Source organism: Ailuropoda melanoleuca, chromosome 3 (genome assembly GCF_002007445.2).
Source record: "Ailuropoda melanoleuca isolate Jingjing chromosome 3, ASM200744v2, whole genome shotgun sequence".
NCBI classification, from domain to species: domain Eukaryota; kingdom Metazoa; phylum Chordata; class Mammalia; order Carnivora; family Ursidae; genus Ailuropoda; species Ailuropoda melanoleuca.
Genome location: NC_048220.1, coordinates 143,856,782 through 143,875,880, shown reverse-complemented (window position 1 = coordinate 143,875,880; position 19,099 = coordinate 143,856,782). Strand labels below are relative to the sequence as shown.

The 19,099-nt window shown below is 44.9% G+C and overlaps 1 protein-coding gene across 1 annotated transcript in view; it reads left to right on the top strand.

The window, feature by feature from the left end:
* The window catches only part of ADAMTS16 (ADAM metallopeptidase with thrombospondin type 1 motif 16), a 166,790-nt gene that overhangs the window by 27,761 nt on the left and 119,930 nt on the right, over window positions 1-19,099 (top strand). Inside the window, exon 4 of the mRNA XM_034655676.1 lies at window positions 16,852-17,110. Within this exon, the coding sequence (XP_034511567.1) occupies window positions 16,852-17,110 (259 nt within the window). The remainder of the gene's footprint in view (window positions 1-16,851; window positions 17,111-19,099) is intronic.

Here is a 19,099-nt window from a genome sequence, read left to right as displayed (position 1 = left end):
CATGTGCTGTGAAATGGATTCGATTTAGAGACTTCCAAGAGGTCATTTTTGTTTGATCTTGGTTTCAAAGTCAACCCCAACCAACTTGTGCTTTCTCTGGCTTCAGCCCTGTTATCTGCCCTTTGTCAAAGGTGTGGTCGTCGGGCTCTTGCAGGGGATGGTGTGGACCAGACTCCGCTGTTGTGGACACAGGGTACACGTGGGGAGCCTTGTAGAGTCCATCAGCATAGCACAGAGTTTATTTTTATATTTGGGAAAACAGAGAGACATAGAAGTATCCAAGGGTCCGGCTCTTCTTGCCATTGTGTTTAGTGGGATGCTCTAGGGGGAGTTCCTGTTACAATGAGCACAGTTACCCAGTGGGCATGGAGCTGTAATTCACCTTCCATCCACACGTTCCTCCCACTCTCTTGTCAAGTTAACTATCTTCTTAACAGTCCAGATTTTCAGCTCATGCCCAGGTGGTAGCCTCTGGTAGTATTTTTTGTCTCATGGGAAAAGCAAACACACCCTTAGGCTTTGACTTGCTTGGTGGTTCTTGGGATGCAGCGTGGTTCCTCTGCTCCTGGTAAGCAGACAGCGAGGGGCACAGGGATGCTTTCATGCAAACGTGGCTGATCTCACTGTTTTCTCTTGTGTTCTACCCATTGCTTTTCTCCAACTCCTAAACAGAGCTTGGGGAAAAATCAGAACCCGCGGTTCTTCTAATACTCTATGTACCCTGATACCAATATGTCCTCATTTTGAAAGGGCCTACGTCAACCTGTATTCCATGTTCGGTTGTTATGGAGTAAACACATGGTGAATTCTGCTTCCTCATAGGAACATGTATGTTAAAGTATGTGGCAGTGATGTAATTTCATGGTTTTAAGTGAAACATGAAAATGGACCCATTATAAATAGGGAAGATAATTGATAAGCACCTACTGTATGCCAGGAATTTGTGCCCCATGCTTGTGGACACGACAGCAGTATTTCTAACAGCATTATTTCCTTTCCATGGGCTTGAGCCAAAGCTGCGTGTAGAGAATTGACAGGAAGGCAACTTCAGGAGCACTGTGATAACAGCCACTGCGGGCCCCGCAAGAGAAGTGATGTCTCACCTGGAAGCAACTGAGAGAACTGGTCCTGGGACATTCTCTCCTTGAAGGTTCTTTTGTGAAGAAAAAATATAACTTGTTGGGAATTGTCTTTGCCAGTGAAACACACAGAGCACACTCATATATACCGATTAAAAAAACAAAAATAAAACCCCAAAACAAACAAACAAAAAACCCAAAAAATCCCGTGGCACGTGGGTGGCTCAGTCCTTAAGCGTCTGCCTTTGGCTCAGGGCCTGATCCCAGGGTCCTGGGATCAAGCCCCTCATCGGGCTCCCTGCTTCGCTGGCAGCCTGTTTCTTCCTCTCCCACTCCCCCTGCTTGTGTTCCCTCTCTTGCTGGCTGTCTCTCTCTGTCAAAAAAAAAAAAAAAGATCCCAGGGTCGTGAAATCGAGTCCCGCATCAGGCTCCTTGCTCAGCAAGGAGTCTGTTTCTCTGTCGCCTTCTGTTCCTGATCCTGCTTGTGCTCTCTCGCTCACTCTCCGGCAAATAAATACAGAAATACATAAATAAAATCTTTGAGAAGAAAAAAAAACTCCTCCTTTTAGAAACTTTTCTATCTGCTGGATTTTGGCAGGTGGGGGGAGGTGGTAACCTGAGCATGACTAACTCCACAGGTCCAGGAGCTGCCCAGGAGCTGCCCTCTAATGACCAGGTCTGTGATCAGAGCAGGGGCATGGAGTTCTTTCTTTTTTTCTTTTTTCTTTCTTTTTCTTTCTTTCTTTTTCTTTCTTTCTTTCTTTCTTTCTTTCTTTCTTTCTTTCTCTTTCCTTTCTTTCCTTTTCTCTTTCTTTCTTTTTCTTTCTTTCTTTCTTTCTTTCTTTCTTTCTTTCTTTCTTTCTTTCTTTCTTTCTTTCTTTCCTTTTTTCTTTCTTTCTTTTTCTTTCTTTCTTTCTTTCTTTCTTTCTTTCTTTCTTTCTTTCTTTCTTTCTTTCTTTCTTTCTTTCTAGATTTCTCTATTTGAGAGAGAGAAAGAGATAGAATGAAAACAGGGGGAGGGGCAGAGGGAGAAAATCTGCAGGCTGCCCACTGAGTGGGGAGCTAGACACGGGCCTCAATCCCACAATCCTGAGATCATGACCTGAGCCGAAATCAAGAGTGGGATGCTTAACCAACTGAGCCCCCCGGCTTCCTAAGGCATTCTTGATCGTCTTCTGTGTTTCATGCTCTTATTTAAGCAATATTTTACACTTATGCACGTGGAGTTCGAATGTTCTCACGGAGACCGTGCCCGTGAGCTTTGGCACGTGAGTGGGTGTCTGTGGGAGAGTGGATGTGCTGGGGGGGCATGTGGTCTTCATCCATCATTGTTTTAAGTATATGAATTGTGGTGAAAATGCAAGGGGTAAAGAGTCTGCACGTGTCATGGGGATCCCCGGATTACTTCATGTTTAGGGCAGTGGACCGGCTCCCATCCTCTATTCCCTGAGGCTCGGTTTCCTTGTCCTTAGCAGTAAGTTGTAAATCTTCTATTTGAGAAACTGTTTGGGTGGAAACCTATTTCTAAAAGTACACTAACAACTTCCAAGTACGTGAACGTCAAACTGAACCATGATATGTCTCTGCTGAGCTTACGGAAGGCGCTGGCCCCTGCAAATTTAGAATCACGGTCCCAAGTCCTCGTGAGCACAGTTATGGGACCAGTAACACAGGTGAGCCTCGCCTGTCTCTGGGGATATCTGGTGGTGGAGAGAATGGAAGTGATTCAAAGTACTAGAAGAGACTAGATTAGAAGTAACTTCCGCTCAATTCAGAAGAACGTGAAGGTGTGATTTCAAAGAGCCGTGTGACGGGCATTAAGGAGGGCGTGTGATGTGATGAGCACTGGGTGTTTTACACAACTGATGAATTGTTGAGCACTCCATCTGAGACCAGTGATGTACTATATGTTGGCTAATTGAATTTAAATAAAAAAAATAGCTGGGTGCCACTCCCGGGGCCCCTCGCTTAGCCGTTTGCTCAGGCTGTTTCCGTGGCCGCAGGAGAGGAGGGGAGAGCTGTGCCTGAGCTTATGAGGACTTGCTGTCCCTGAGCCATGTGCAGAGTGAGTCCCCTGCTCACTGGGTAGGCAAAGGGGACAGCGGGCCGCCCAGTGAGGTCGGGAGAAGCTTCCCGCTGTGATCATATGAAGGAACCAATCTAGGCCTGGTTTCTTTATGTTATTTTTTGCTTTTTTGTTTGTTTTGTTTTACTTGGTTCCCCTGGAAGTGATGGACCTGCCCGAGTTTTCTAGTAGTGAGTCCCTCGCAATCTTGTGATCATGTGATGATGCTGTTTGAAGATGCATGGCTCGGAGTGTCCTTGATTTTGCCATGGTGTTGCCAGCCAGTGCTTTNTTTTTTTAAAAAAAAAAAAAAAAAAAAAAAGCAAAACCAAAGGATGGTATTTGCCTCCTTAGAGTTCTTGATAACAGCTTATTAAGAAAGCGCCTGAAAATGACCATTTGAATATGCACTGCTACATTCTGTAATGATGGTACAGTTTGAGCCCGTAGCTTGGAAATAGGACCGGCCATAACATAGTGGTCCCCTCGTGACCCCGACACGTGCGGGAGTGTGACAGCTGCCGTGTAACAGCTACAGTTCGTGAGTGGTCAGATCTGGTATCCGTTGTGACGGGCATTTGCGGGAACTGCCTGAAGTGTCATGGGTCTGGTAGAGGTTGTGTCAGACTTACAGCTTGGGTACAGGTGACCGTCCCCAGCCCCGTGCTACGGCAGATGTCCCTGTGCCCTGGCTTCAGGTAGCTCCGGGCAGCTCGATGGAGTGTTGTACTTGGGATTACTTTTGACAGTCATCATTTTGCCACCAGAAAATATGGGTGTCTAATGCCATGTGGCTTGAAAATGAGGGAACTCAGGTACAACAAATTCAGCACAAATTCCAGCAGTATCCTAGCAAGTGCTTTATTGTCTGGGAGGCATCCCGCCACGTTATCCCACGGGGGCACGTCTGTCCTGCTCGCTGAGAGCCGGCCTGCACGTCGGAGATGATGGATGTGCACAGGGGGGTATGGGCCTTGTGTGTGTGACTCTTCTTAAACACACGAACCCCTCCGCCCCAGACCTGCTGACTCAGAGCTTGGGGAGGGAGGCATAGGTTTCAATGAGCCACACAGAGGATTCTCAGGGACAGAAAGTTTTGAGGATCATGGCTGGATATGTGGATAAACAATCCCCCAACCCGTGGACCGTGTCCTCAGCCCGCTGCGTCCCGCAGCCCGGCGTCCTGGCCCAGCCCTCACTCAGGACCGGCTCACGGAGGTCGGTTTGTAGCATTTCGAAAAGCTCTACTGAGGTCTAGTTTGCAGAACAAAACATTACCACAAACAAAACGGTGGGTGTGCGGGCCTGCGAGTGTTTAACAGATATACGGTGGGGCAGCACGTCCACAGCGCGGACCCAGTTGTGAACTCCGCCACTACCCACAGGGACCCTCGTGCCACCTGCCGTCCCTCCCGCGCCCGTCCCAGCCTGCAGCCTGATCTGCTTCCGAATCACAGCTTTGCCTGTTCCACATGTTTCTTAGAAATGGGCTCACACAATACGGGTCATTTGCTGTGGCAGCTTGCACTGTGCATGACGTGCGTGGACCCACCATGTTGATCAGCATCTCCACATGGGGAGCCCGTGCTGTGCTTGCTTTATCTCTTCACCCCTGGATGGACATTTGGGGTGTTCAAGCTCTATTTCTGTATCCCCCCAAATCCCTGCCTTACAAGTCTGTTCTGAGGGTAATTTACAATGATACAGCCTCCAGTTCTTGGAACCTAGGCAGGACCATGGTAGGTGATCAATAATTAATACAGCCGATTTTAATATGACTTACAGAAATAGGATGTGACCAGCCTGGAGCCTGGAGCTGAAGGGGCACCATCATGAGGGACTAGAAGTCCATTTGGGGAGAGAGATACTTCCAGGGGCAGGGTCAAGTAGGGAGAACAGTTGATGCATGGGCTCAGCGTCTGCTTGATAAGCTAGTATCAGGAACCACCCTGAACAGGCAGCCCGCGGTGCGGAGCGAAGGGCGCCATCGAGTCACGCACGGGGAGGGACTGAGTGTGGGCAGAAAACGTGGCTTGTAGACCCAGGTGACAACACCCTGGGGACCCATGACGTCTAAGGAGAAACATGTGTGCCCACCCCGCACCGTGACTGTGACCCACTTCTCTACCCTGACGACTCCATCAGTGGCTGTCCGGCTCCGCTGTGACTTCCGCGCACTGCCCTTTCCTTCCCAGCGAGCACAGAGGTTTGCCCACTGCCTCCTCTCTTCTGCAGTTTCCCACACGGTGTCCCCATTCTTTCAAAATACGTCCTGCCATCTTGATCGACAGTGCTAAAATCTCTCTCTCTCTCTCTTTTTTTTTTTTTTCTTTCATGGATGTCTTTGGTGTTGTATCTAAAAAGTCATTTCATTCCCAAGATCATCTAGATTTTCTCCTGGGTCATCTTCTAGCAGTTTTATAGTTTTGCATTTTATAGTAAGGTCTGTAATCCATTTTGAGTTAATTTTTGCAAGATGTTTATAGTGTGTATCTAGATTGATCTCTTCACATGTGGTTGTCTAGCTGTTCCAGCACCATTTGTTGAAAGAACTATCTTTGCTCCATGGTGTTGCCTTTGCTTCTTGTCAGAGAAGAGTTAATTGCACTCATGTCGGTCTGTTTCTGGGCTTCCTAAGCTGTTCCATGGATGCGTCTGTCTCTGCTTTCTCTAGAAGCTCACTGCCTTGATTACTGCAGCTTTATTGGAATCCGTGAAGTTGCTAGGGTCAGGCCCAAGACTCTCTTCCCCCTTGATATTGACTAGGGTGTTCTGGGTCTTTTGCCATGCTATATAAACTTCAGACTCAAGGCTGTTCATATTTGCTAAATAATTCGCTGGAATTTTCATTGGAATTGCATTAAATTGATAGATCAAGTTGGGAAGAACTGATACACTGCCTTTTAACTTCTTACGATCTTTGTTTTTTGTTTTTTTTTTTTAAGATTTTATTTATTTATTCGACAGACATAGAGACAGCTAGCGAGAGAGGGAACACAAGCAGGGGGAATGGGAGAGGAAGAAGCAGGCTCATAGCAGAGGAGCCTGATGTGGGGGCTCGAACCCATAACGCCGGGATCACGCCCTGAGCCGAAGGCAGACGCTTAACCGCTGTGCCACCCAGGCGCCCCTAACTTCTTATGATTTTTGATGTTGACTGTGTATTTCCCCCCTCATCCCTACACTGGAATTTAAGCTCCAAGGAGGCTGTCGTGTTTGTCTATTTTGTTCATAGTTGTATCTGGATTGTCTAGAAGACTGTCTGGTTCATAATAGGCAATTGACAAATATTTATTGAATTAATGAAATGAGTGAATGAATGAGCAAACCTACTGTACACTCCTTGCATGAGAAGGACTGGGAGCTTTTCCTCCCATGGAATTTAATTCACATCTGCGTGTTATAAGCTCTGTAAGGGAATCTATTATAATGTTTAATCCATGGTATTTTGGTCGCATTGAGTCCCAGCACTGTATCCAATGCCTTGACTCAATGATTTTCCTTAACTATTTCTTTGTGTCTTGGGAATGTACAGAAACAGAATCTGAGAATTTTAGTTTGAGTTGTTCTTAGTTCAGATATTTCTGTATCAACCACAAGTAATCTTACTAAGCAATCTAAGATAACGTGGTTTGAATATTTCAGCTGGGATGGTTTTATAAAGATGTTAGTGGATTTGTAAGATTGTTCCTAATTGTATGTTACACGGTACCATAGAGAAATGTAGCAACCTCTCATGTATCTGGCAAACTAGTCTTAAAAAGTAAGTTCCTGAAGATTTGCTTATTACAGTTGTTCTGGAGTAGTACTTTGTGCCATGATAGAAATCCCTGTGCTGGGGCGCCTGGGTGTCTCAGTCGGTTAAGAGTCTGACTGCAGCTCGGGGTCCTGGGGTAGAGCCCCTTGTCAGGCTCCCTGCTCAGCGGAGAGTCTGTTTCTCCCTCTTCCTCTGCCTGCTGTTCCCCCTGCTTGTGCTCTTTCTCTCTCTGTCAAATAAGTAAATAAAATAAAATAAATACAATCTTAAAAAAAAATACCAATGCTGTCCGGTATGGTGACCACCAGTCACATGTGGCTACTGAGTCGTTGCAAGACTAAAATTTTAACGTTACTTAAATTTATATTTGAATACCTATGTGCAGCTGTTGAACAATTGGAGAACTGAATTTTTTAATTGAATATTTTAAAATTTTTTAAATTTTATTCCATTTTAATTAAAATTTAGGGGTCACCATTTTGGACAGCACATGTATAGGTTTCCCCTCTAATAGAAGCTTAAATCCTTGTACTAGATTTTTTTTTTTTTTGCTTTTCGAAAGGAGTTTTTATTTTATTTTTTAATTTTTTTATTATGTTCAATTAGCCAACTTTTGATACATCATTAGTTTCTGATGTAGTGTTCAATGATTCATTAGTTGCTTGTAATAGATTAATCTGAAATATCTCATAAAATTGAAAAACACACAAAAAAATAGTAACAACAAATTCACTAATGAAATCTGAGAATGTGCTTCAATGACCTTTGATCTCCAAGAGAAGTTTGATCCCCTGTTATAAATACGTGCTCCATCCTGTATTATCATCTATTTTCCTGACTTTTGCATTCTCATTGGGTTTTCATGAGGTGTGCTCATTTTGTTCTAAAGCCCAGTCTTGATTTACTAGACCTCTTTGGTTTAATAATCACATTGTTCTACTATTTACTAATTCATATGCTCTGGATTTATTTATTTATTTTTACTTAGCTTTCCAGTTTCTAGTTGGTCATTCATGGCGATTTTAACAACTTCTTGAGTGAATGTTTAGTTTGCTCATCTTCTTTACTTTTTTTAAAGCTTTTATATAATTATTTATTTGAGAGAGAGAATGAGAGAGAGAGAACTTGTGTGTGAGCCGGGGGAGGGGCAGAGGGAGAGAGAGAACCTCAAGCAGACTCTGTGCTGAGCGTGGAGCCCGACTCGGGGTTTGATCCTACAACCCTGAGATCATGACCTGACCTTTAATCAAGAGTCAGAAACTTAACTGACTGAGCCACCCAGGCGCCCCTCATCTTCTTTATTTTTAAGAAGGAAAGCATTCAGGACTTGGAATTTCTCTAAGTGCAGCATGAGTCTGTCTCACCAGTTCTAAAAGAAACAGGTTTTGGTTTGATTGATATTTTCTATTGATTTTCAGTTTTTAATTTCACTGATTTCTGCTCTAATTCTTATTTCTTTTCTTCTAATTACTTTGGGTTTGATTTGATTTTCTTTTTCTTATTTCCTAAGGTGAAATTTTTGATTATTGATTTTAGATCTTTCTTCTTTTCTAATATATGCATTCAATACTGGATATTTCCTTCTAAGCACTGCTTTCATTGCATTGCACAGATTTGGATAAGTTGTGTTTCATTTTAATTTAGTTCACAATTTTTTTTAACTTCTCTTGAATTTCTTCGTTGATCCATGTGTTATTTAGAAATGTGTTGTTTAATCTTCACATATTTTGAGATTTTCTAATTATCTTCCTTTTACTGATTTCTACTTTAATTCTGTTGTGGTCTGAGCATGGGCATTGGATGATTTCTAATCTTTTCAGTATTTTGAAGTATGTTTTATGGCTCAGAATGTGGTCGGTCTTGGTGAATGTTCCCTGTAAGCTTGAGAAAGGTGCACATTCTGCTGCTGTTGGATGAAGTCGTGTGCAGAAGTCTCATATCCACGTGATGGATGGTGTTGCAGAGCTCACCGTGTCCTTGCTGATTTTCTGTCTGCTGGACCTCGCTGTTTCAGAAAGAGGGGTGCTGATGTCTCCAACCATGAGCGTGGATTCGTCTCTTTCTTTCTGAAGTTCTATCAGTTTTTGCCCCGTAGTTTGAAGCTGTGGTGTTAGGTGCCTGCATGTGAAGAATTGCTATGTCTTCTCAGAGAGCTGACCCCTTTGTCATATTGTCCCTCTTTATCCCCGTTAAATTTCTTTACTCTAAAGTCCACTCTGTCTGAAATTAATATAGCTACTCCTGATTCCTTGATTATTGTTAACATGGTATATTTTTTCCCATCCATTTTGTTTTAACCTATATGTGCCTTTATATGTAAAGGGGATTTCTTGTGAACGACACATAGTTGGGTCCTGTGTTTGGATCCATCCTGACAATCTCTGTCTTTTAATTAGACGCTGACACTCAAAGTGATTATTGATGTAGTTGGATTAATATCGAGTGCATTAATTGCCGTTTTCTATTTGATGCCCTTGTTCCTTGTCCCTATTTTTGCTTTCCACTCTTTTTTTGCCTTTTGTGTTTCTAAATGAGCATGTTATATGATTCCATTTTCTGCCCTTTTTAGCATATAACCTATGTTTCTTTTTTTTTAATGTTTTTAGTTGTCCTAGAGTTTACAGTATACATTTACAAATAATCCAAGTTCACTCTCAACACCCGCCATCACTAGTGTTATTCTCCAAGGGCCATAGGATGCCCCTGGCGAATTCCACTAATGTGGTGCAGAGAGGGCTCACTGGGGTGTTGGCAAGGGCATGTATATATTGGGGTCATTCACACTGAATATTAATCTTAGCTAGCCCACTTACTAGGTCCACGGTGTTGGGCAATTTTTTAAAAATTTAATGTCCTTTTTCTTTAAGTAGGTATATAAATTCTCCCTTTATATGTTTGTTACTAGAACAGGAATAATATACAGCAAAACACATAGCACGTTACCTGCCACATAGGTGAGGCCAAGACAAAGTAACTATTATTTCATGTGTGTCTGTGTGCATGATAGTGTACGTAATATGTGTTCTGCTAATTCATAAGCTGAGAGCAAATAAAGTATATTGGGTTTTGAGGAGGCCCCATCAGTAACTCTCTATTCCCTCACCGCTTACTGTCCCTTTTCCATATGTTCTGTGTTCTGAATGAATTACAGAATATGAACAGAAAGAGTAACTCAAATGGTACACCTATGTATCCTTTTAAAAAATTACTGATAAAATCAGTTTTGGAGAAAGTGGAATATTTGTGCAGGTGGGTGGATTTCCAGAAGTGGGCCCCAGTGTAGACCCATGCACTGAGGTGCAAAAGATGCTGGGCTCCTGAAAGTCACCCGCCAGGGCAGCCCCCCACCTGGCAGCTGAGCTTCTCCTATGACCAGGGTCCATGAGGATGGCAGCTTCCGGTGGTGGGCAGTGTCCTGAGTGGAAAGGGCTGTGCCATGCATGCCGGGTTTTTGAGTCCAGACTCACAAGTTATTCCCTCCCTAGAGAGGAACAAACGAGGGGCAAGGAGCTCCGTGCTCCTGGGTACCGCCACGCTGAAGAAACCGTAGAAGTGAGGAGCACTTACCACCAGCACGGCCGGTTGTCTGTCAGCAGGGATGCTACTGGAAGAACAAGTCTCATTTCCGTCTGAGCTCTATTCATAAGTTATGTCACCTAAGATTCCGTTGTATAGGAAGGCAGGAAATATTGGTAATTTAATGTTGGAGGAAATTAAACTCAGTATAAAATACAAAAATATGAGCATTCTTCACATTTTGAGGACAAAGGCTGAAAGGTGGGCATTTGCGTTATTGAACCCTTAAAACTTCCATAATAAGGCTTCAAAACAAAAAGAACTGATTCTAATAGTGGACAAGAAGCATAAAGACTCCGGAGTGGTCTTAAATAAATTCATTGTCATTGATCATTTGGAATAGCCAGGGATAATCACAGTACATTCTTAAATTGCCTCTGAAATCACACCCTTGCTTCCCCTGCTATAAAATTCACCCAAAGTTACAGGCGCCTGGGTGGCTCAGTCGGTTAAGCGTCTGCCTTCGGCTCAGGTCATGATCTCAGGGTCCTGGGATGGAGCCCTGCATCAGGCTCCCTGCTCAGCAAAGAGTCTGCTTCTCCCTCTGTCTGCAGCTCCCCTTGCTTGTGCTCTTCTCTCTCTCTGTGTCAAATAAATAAATAAATACATCTTTAAAAAATTAATTAAAAAATAAATAAATTCACCCAAAGCCTGATTGGCTAAAGGCACAGGTGTGCACCGTGGTGCTCACCCTTCCTGTGAGGGGTGAGGTGTGTGGGGAGTGTAGGTGGTTGGCACTTGACCAAGTAGCACTTGTCCTGCTCTGCTAGTTGTCACCCTGGCCCAATTTGTCCAGGTCACAAGATCCAGAGAAAAGTCAATGAAGGATGTATTCTTTTGCATCATACAAATAGGGAAAGTCATAAAAAAATTATCTTCCTTGGAAGGCCACCCTTCTGTGCCTAATCTAGTCAGCCTGCATCAACCTCCACCAGGCTTTCGTCAGCCTCTGTCAACTTCCGGTCAGCCTCCAGTCAGCCTCCATCAACCTCTATCAGCCTCCATAAGCCTCCCACCAGCCTCTAGTCAGCCTCCAGTCAGCCTCCAGTCAGTGCTCAGTGGGCCCCAGTCAACCTCTGGCTGACAACAGACATCAAGTGCTCAGGGGACAGGGATGTGACCTGACAGCACTGTGGTAGGAACTGGGGTTTGGGAGAAACCTAGGCTCAGTCCTCTTGGTGGATTATGATGATTGGGACAGATGCCATAACTAATAAGACTCGTGGTATGTAGCTTTAACCTTTAGCAAAGTGCCAAGTGTCAAAATGTTAGTCTTCCGAAATGACAGAGGAGCAATAGGAAGGTGACCGACCAGGGACCAGTTTTACAGCTGACTGAGTGGCTACATTTTGAAGCTTGGACTTACGTGCATTGAGGATGATGGGTGATTCCTGTGACCAGAGCGTCAGACCCCTTGTCCTTGCAGGCAAGTGGGTTGAAGAAGCCCAGGGCCCAGGCCAGGCGTAGCAGGGATAAGGGTCAAAAGAAGCAGGTGCAACATCTCATGGAGAAAGAACCTCTTGGTTTGTTAGGTTTTTAGATTTTGGGTGAATTTCAATTTTCAAAACATCTCAATATATCACGCAGCAAGACTTCCTGTGGTCTCGGGCATATGACAAGGGAGGGACTGACCTGGGGCGGGTTCATGTTTGATCCTGAGGTTATAAGGAAATAAAAAGCAGAGTTTGGCTTCTATAAAAGTTCTATAAAAGTTACAGTTGACTTGTGTGTCTGAAACATCACTAAGAAGACTAAAATGTGTAGAATATTTCCCCAAACAAATGATGCTTTTGGAAAAAACACAGAGGAGGGTAAAGTTAAATTGGGAAATGAAATGCCTTTTCTTCTGAACTGAATCACGTTTTTTCGTGTTGGTTGATAGCTGGCTCTCTTGTAGAGGGCTCGCGGAGTCCCCCGGGGTACTTTTGGAACCAGTTTGATGAAGATCTGTACCATTGCAGGAGAAGCCAACTCTGTGCCTAGACATTTACATGTCTCTTCCTAATTTCCATTTGATTTTTTTGATTCATGCAACTTTTATGGACAGCTTCTATTTTTATTTTTATTTTATTTATTTATTTATTTATTGAAGTGGAGATGGGGAGGGGCAGAGGGAGAGAGAGAATCTTAGGCAGGCTCTGTGCCCAGCGCAGAGCCCGACACGGGGCTCCATCTCACGACCCTGAGATCATGACCTGAGCAGATGCTTAACGTACTGAGCCACCCAGGCGCCCCCTTAATTTTTATGTATTGAAGCATGGTTGGCACGCAATGATATACTAGCATCAGGCGTACAGCGTAGTGATTCTCCATTTCTGGGGTTTACACTCCCACAAGTGTGGCACCGCCGTCACCATACAACGCTCTTACAATTCCAGTGACTATATTCTCTGTGCTGTGCCTTTCACCCCTGGGACTCATTCTTTCCATCACTGGAAACCTGGATCACCCCCCCTCCCCCTTCACCCATTGTGCCCGTCCTCCCATTCCCCGTCCCTCTTGAAACCATCAGTATGTTCTCTGTATTTATGGGTCTGTTTGTGTTTTTTATTTTTTCATTTGTTTTGTTTCTTAGATGCTACACAAGTGAAATCATATGGTCTTTGTCTTTCTCTCCTGGCTAATTTTACTCAGCATGATACCCTCTAGGTCCATCTGTGTTGCAAATGGCAATATTTCATTCGTTTTTATAGCTGAGTAATATTCCATTTTATGGACAATTTTTATAAATAGATACATATCTAGATAAACCTACCAACTTTTTTTTCCTTTTTTACAGAAAGCATTGACTAATATCACTGTGTTCTGCACTTTATTTTTCTCACTAAATAAATTTGGATCTAATGCTATATCAGTAACTGTCTAATTGTTTTCAAATGCTGACATTGATTTCCAGTACATAACAGTCTCATTTAGAGAACCTGTCTTACATCAGGGGCATTTCAAATATTTCTCATTTGGGGGGTTATTTTATTTATTTTTACTATGATAAACATCTTTTTCCATATCTTGGGTGTATATGTGTTAGAATTTTCTTGAGGTAACTTATTAGCTACAGAATTATTAGGTCAAAAGTACATGTATTTACAATTTTGAGAGACACTGCCAATTCTTTCCAAAAGTACTTTACTAATTTGCTAATTTTCCTCACATCTTGGTTGTAACAGGGTATGCCCTGCCTTTTGGGTTAGCCAGCAGGATAGACAAGACACTGCTTCTCACTGTAGTTTTCATCTTCTTGCTAAAATTGAAGTAAAATCAAACCTTTTTTATATAAACCTCTCCCCACCTATGAGTTGCCTTTTTTCTTTTTTGTCCTATTTTGTTTCTTTCCTTTTCCTTTTTTTTTAAAGTTGTATTACTTCTTTATTTTTTATTAGTTTTTATGGATTGTTTTTAAGGATCATAATTTTTGTCATTTGCATTCAAGTATTTCCCCTAACTTGTCATTTGACTCGATGGTATTTTTTTAAAGATTTTTCATTTATTTGTTTGAGAGAGAGAAAGAGTGAGCAAGCGAGAGAGAGAGAGAACACCAGCCAGGGCAGGGACAGAGAAGCAGACTCCCCGCTGAGCAGGGAGCTTAACGCAGGACTTGATCCCTGGACCCCAGGATCATGACCTGAGCCAGAGGCAGATGCCCAACTGACTGAGCCACCCAGGCACCCTGACTTGATTTTTCGCCATATTCAATGTTGAATTTACCCGATTTTATCAATCCATTTCTTCACGGCTTCCTGATTCTGCTCCATTTGCAAGTGTCTACACCAAAGTTACAAATATATATTTTATTTGGTCTTTTTAATTTTTGTGGTTCTTTGCTGCCTTTGGCCATTATTTTGGTGAATGGAATGAAGAAGAAACCTAGATTTGTTTTTTCCAAAGAGCTGACCAGTTTTCTCAAGATCATTGATTGGATGATTTTCTTTCTTCCTCCTAGCTGAAAAACCCCCTGTAATGTCAGCTACACTTTCATACTATTGTAGATGTGTGTTCTGTTTAATTGATTCGTTTGTGGAAATCCAGCAAGTTTTAATTGTGAATAAAATGGTTTACCACAGTTACCCTATTGAGGGCTTCCGCGTTTCCTTCACGTACATTGCCGAGCAAGAAACAGCGTTTCCTCAGCATTAGCCTAGCACGTGTTTTTTCGTCCTTACAAATGCGATACAAGTGTAAGATGAATTTCCCTATGTACAATGATTTACAGAGCTGGCCAGGAGAGATCCAGACCCCGGGAGAGCTCCTTTGCAAAGTTTGTAGGACACTGGCCTTTTTCTGAAAGCCTGGTTAATAATCCACCAGCTGGCATCCCGGTGGCTTGTGTGGGCAGGAGTGTGCTGGACATTGATGAGTGTCCAAATAAATAGTCTTGGTTCAATAAAGAACAGCTTTAATAAGCAGACAACATTAATCTTCCATGATTTATCTACCCTTTTAAGTAAGCTTGCAAACTAATGATGCAGCAAGATAACAGAGTTATTTTTTCTGTATTTTTTAGTGACTGTTGATTGTAAAGGAAATCAAAGCATCAGTCTTAATCAGTTTTATATTCTCTGCATTTAATGAAATTGGGGATGGACTACTTTGTTAATGACAACTAGGAAGCCCTCCAGCTGCAGCAGGTCCCTTTTGCCCAAGGATCTGGTCCTCTCAGCCCCAGGCACCTACAATGGAGCCTTGACCTGGGCGTGGGGGGGGGTCACTTTTGGGACTGGAACAGCTGCCAAGGGTCACGAGAGTTTTAGGTGTGGAAGCAGATCTCTTTTGCATGCTTTCTGTGGGTCATGCTTTTAAAATACATTCATTGTTAAGTCCTACAAACTCATGATAAGCAGCGAGCCTAATCTCCACTTCCTGGAGGGCAACAAGCACAGAGAGGCTGAGTAAACTGTCAAAGGTCACATAGGGAACATTGCTGGAGTTGGTTGTGCCGGCTGGGGCAGTGGACTCATCCAGCCGCTCTCTGACTCGGCTGGGGGCCCAGAGAGGCGTGCCGAATGCCACCAACTCCACGTTCCCAAGGAGCTGATGGTCTTCCAAGAGGTGATTAATAAGGCAAGGAGTAGCTTACCTATCAGAAAAGGTTCTTTTAAGGTAAAGAATGAATTTTTTTTTTTTTTTTTAGTCTAACACTTGAACTGATTACTTTCAAAAGTGTGGAGAACCTCTTTGGGTCGTGTTATTACACAAGGGTGCTCATGCTATCCAGGGTTAGTTTAAACGCAAAAAGGTTGAAACCTTACTGGCTCCAGCTGTTATGTCCTTCCACACTTGTCTCTTCCTTGATAGAACTGTGAACTTTCAAGCGAGGTGTCCTACAGGAGTTTTGCTGGTCGAGTTCTAGAGGACACGGAGAGTCCCAAGTTACTCATGTACAGCACTGTGTGGCAGGTGCTGGCTACCCCTCTGGGATGCAGGGCGTGAATCCCAGGTATTTGGCCTTTCCCCTGCCAGGTGGTACTTGGGCCCCGGGAGGTCTATCCCCCATGGTGCTGATGGCTTCCTTGATAACATGCCACGTTTACCCTCTGCCCCACCAGCAGGAACTCCAAGGCCAATGCTTAATCTCTGAACATCCAATAAGCTTTTTCTCTGAACATCCAATAAGCTTTTTCTCTCCCACCCCCAACCCTCCTGTTCCTGAGAGTTGTGTCTGTCCCTGTCCCGAGATCTAAGAAGTGCTTCCCCAGGCCCGTCATCCCGCTGCGTGCAGATACGCAGACTCACACAGGGTGGCCCAACCCAGCACGGAGCTGCACCTGGTGGACAGGGACACACAGCAGTCCCCCCGCCCAAGTGGGAGTCAGACTCGGGCTCCGAAATCAGAGGCACACTGCAGACATTTTTAGTGTTTTTATGAGTTAGTTTTATCCTGTTTCCATGATACCTTGCTGAGAAAGACCTTCCTGACACCCTCAGTAAATTCTCTTGTGCTTTCTTCCGGATTCATCCTAAGTAACACTTTTATATCAAGTGTTGCAAAATACTCAAGTTTGAAAGGAGTTGTGCAGATGACTCTGTCAGGGTTGAAATGTTCTCTTCCTGTGGGGGGCCTCCCCGGCACCCACACTGACGTCTGAGTCTGTGTACTTGAGCTTTCTCCTCCATCCTGTGGTCCGAACTCCCCGTTAGTGTACCAGGAGCGCCCTCTGTTCCTGGCGTCAGGTCGTGGAACACCTGCACGCGGATCTTCCCGAGCAGATACAGGTGCGAAGGCTCAGTGATGAGCAGATATGGGTGCTCATTCCCAGCCCAGGCGTTGGAGGGAACAGTGTGCTTGTGAAGGAGTAAGAAAGAAGTGAAGCCGGGAGAGGGGGTGACCTCTGGTCAGAAGGTATAACCGCATTTTCTCTCTTCCTCTCTGTTTCCAGTCTGGCATGATAAGAACCCAAGAAGGAGATTACTTCCTGAAGCCACTTCCTTCCCACCTAGTGGGGAGACTGCGGGACCCCGCGGGGGCTGGGCCCCCCTCCCACATACTGTACAAGAGATCAGCGGAAGTGCGGGCGCCGGGGGCTCCCCAGGCGGTCATGACCGAGAGGGACCGGGAGCTGGGGAATCTGCACCTGCACGGCGACACCAACCTCCGGCACCCACCGAAGCAGCATTTCTGTGGAAGACGCAAGAAATGTATGTAAGGGCGGTTCTTTTTGTGCGTTTACCCGTTCGGACGTTTATGTAAGCCCGCGGAATGTTTTAAATGTTCTTCGGAGTCTGCCCACGAGGTGGAATGACCAGACTGTCTTTGCTAAACTGGCGTGATGATTCCATCGTCTGTGTTCAGTCTGCACCGTCTCTCACGGTGGATGGACAGATCATGGTAGGTTTTTTTGTTTAAAAGAACCGTTCCCTGGGCACATGAAATGACATACTGCCCAGAAATGCAGAATCCGCTGGATGTCTTCGAAAGAACCTGGCGTGTCTGCTCGGTAATTCTATCGTTTCGAGGTCTGGATTTATGAAAGCCCACATAGTTTTCTGCGAGGTAATTTATCTCCATACATATTTACACACTCCACCACATCAAAAGGACAGGCTAGGCGTGACCTAATTTACCTACGATTTATCACCAGCGCTTTGTGGAAGTCCTTTGTTGTGTCATGAACACTTAGGAGGCGATGTGATAGTCACATTTTATGTGGGAGCCTCTTACAGTTCAGGAATGGGAGCTCAGTGTTTTCTGGAATTTCTCTCACGTCCCTCAGCTTTGCTGCCAGCAACTCTGTATGGATTAAACTTTCCCCCCATGAGCCCATCTTCTGCCAGCCCTTCTTTCCCTGCCGGTTTCGTTGGCTGCTGTATCCAGCACGCTAAAATAGAGGCGGTCGTGTTGCAGGGGAAGAGAGTGAATGACGGTGGTCACTTGGTACTTAACAGCACGACAGCAAGTACCACTAAACCGTTGGCACCTGTGTGTCGTCTGACCTCACACTGTCCTGTAAATAAAAGCCTTGTGCTACATCATGTGAAAAACTCAAACCCAGACCAGCTAAGTCAGGGGGCTCGGTCAGCAGCAGGAAGAACGGACTGGGAACAGAGGGAGGCGAACAGGAGTCTGAGAGAGTCAGGGAGACAGAGGTGGGACGGGTGTAGCACAGGGTGTCAGCATCAACCGCCTGAGGCTGCATGGACAGGGAGCAGCAGAGGGCCGGCGGCAGGGGACGGGGCCGGACAGTAATAATCAGACTTGAGAAAGGGCCACAAAGTGCCTCTTGGAAGACATGAGTGATCCATGTGGTGCGGTTTGGTTTGCCAGAGATTTCTGTCCCTTCCCTGCTGGGCATACGGCAGTTCTGTGTGTGGCCGGGGGCCGCGTGATTGGCATAAGTGGTGCACGCTGCTTCTGGGCTGAAGCCTGTAATTCTTGAGACCTCTGCTCTTCATGCGTGGATATTTCCATGTTGTTTATGGGGCTTTGCACTTCCCTGGAGGAATCCCAGCCTTCTGGCTCTGTGTGGTTCACAGTACAAAGATTCTTCCCACTGGAGTCCCTGGTTCAGAAAATGGGCATTTTTGGGGGTGTGTTTGGGCACCTGTGGGAAGGGCCATCACAGGCAGATTGATTTGCTTAAAATCAGGGGTGAAGCTGTACCAACGACTCCGAATTGGACACCCATTTCTGACCCTTTCTAGGGAGGGGTGCAGCAAGTGACCTTCCCTCCCTGTGCCTCGGTGGCCCCATCTGTCCCTGGAGTGTGTAGAGAGATGGCTCTTAGGGTGGAGTCCTGTCTCTGCATTTGCATTGAGTCCTTGGCACGCGAGAAGTGCTTTAATGACTTTGCCAGAGCCCCCATTATCCTCCACAGGGTTCATTTAGGTTGCAGAGTATTTTAGCAAAGAGATAAAGTGCACTGGATGTGGGTACCCGTCAAACAAGATAGCATCTTCTGGCAGCACGGTCCGTGGACAGAGTTGTCATAGCTCTGAATTAGTGCTGCCTGAATCTGGGTAATTTTTTTTTTTAAGTTTTATTTATTTATTTGACAGAGATAGACAGCCAGCGAGAGAGGGAACACAAGCAGGGGGAGTGGGAGAGGAAGAAGCAGGCTCATAGCAGAGGAGCCCGATGTGGGGCTTGAACCCATAACGCCGAGATCACACCCTGAGCCGAAGGCAGAT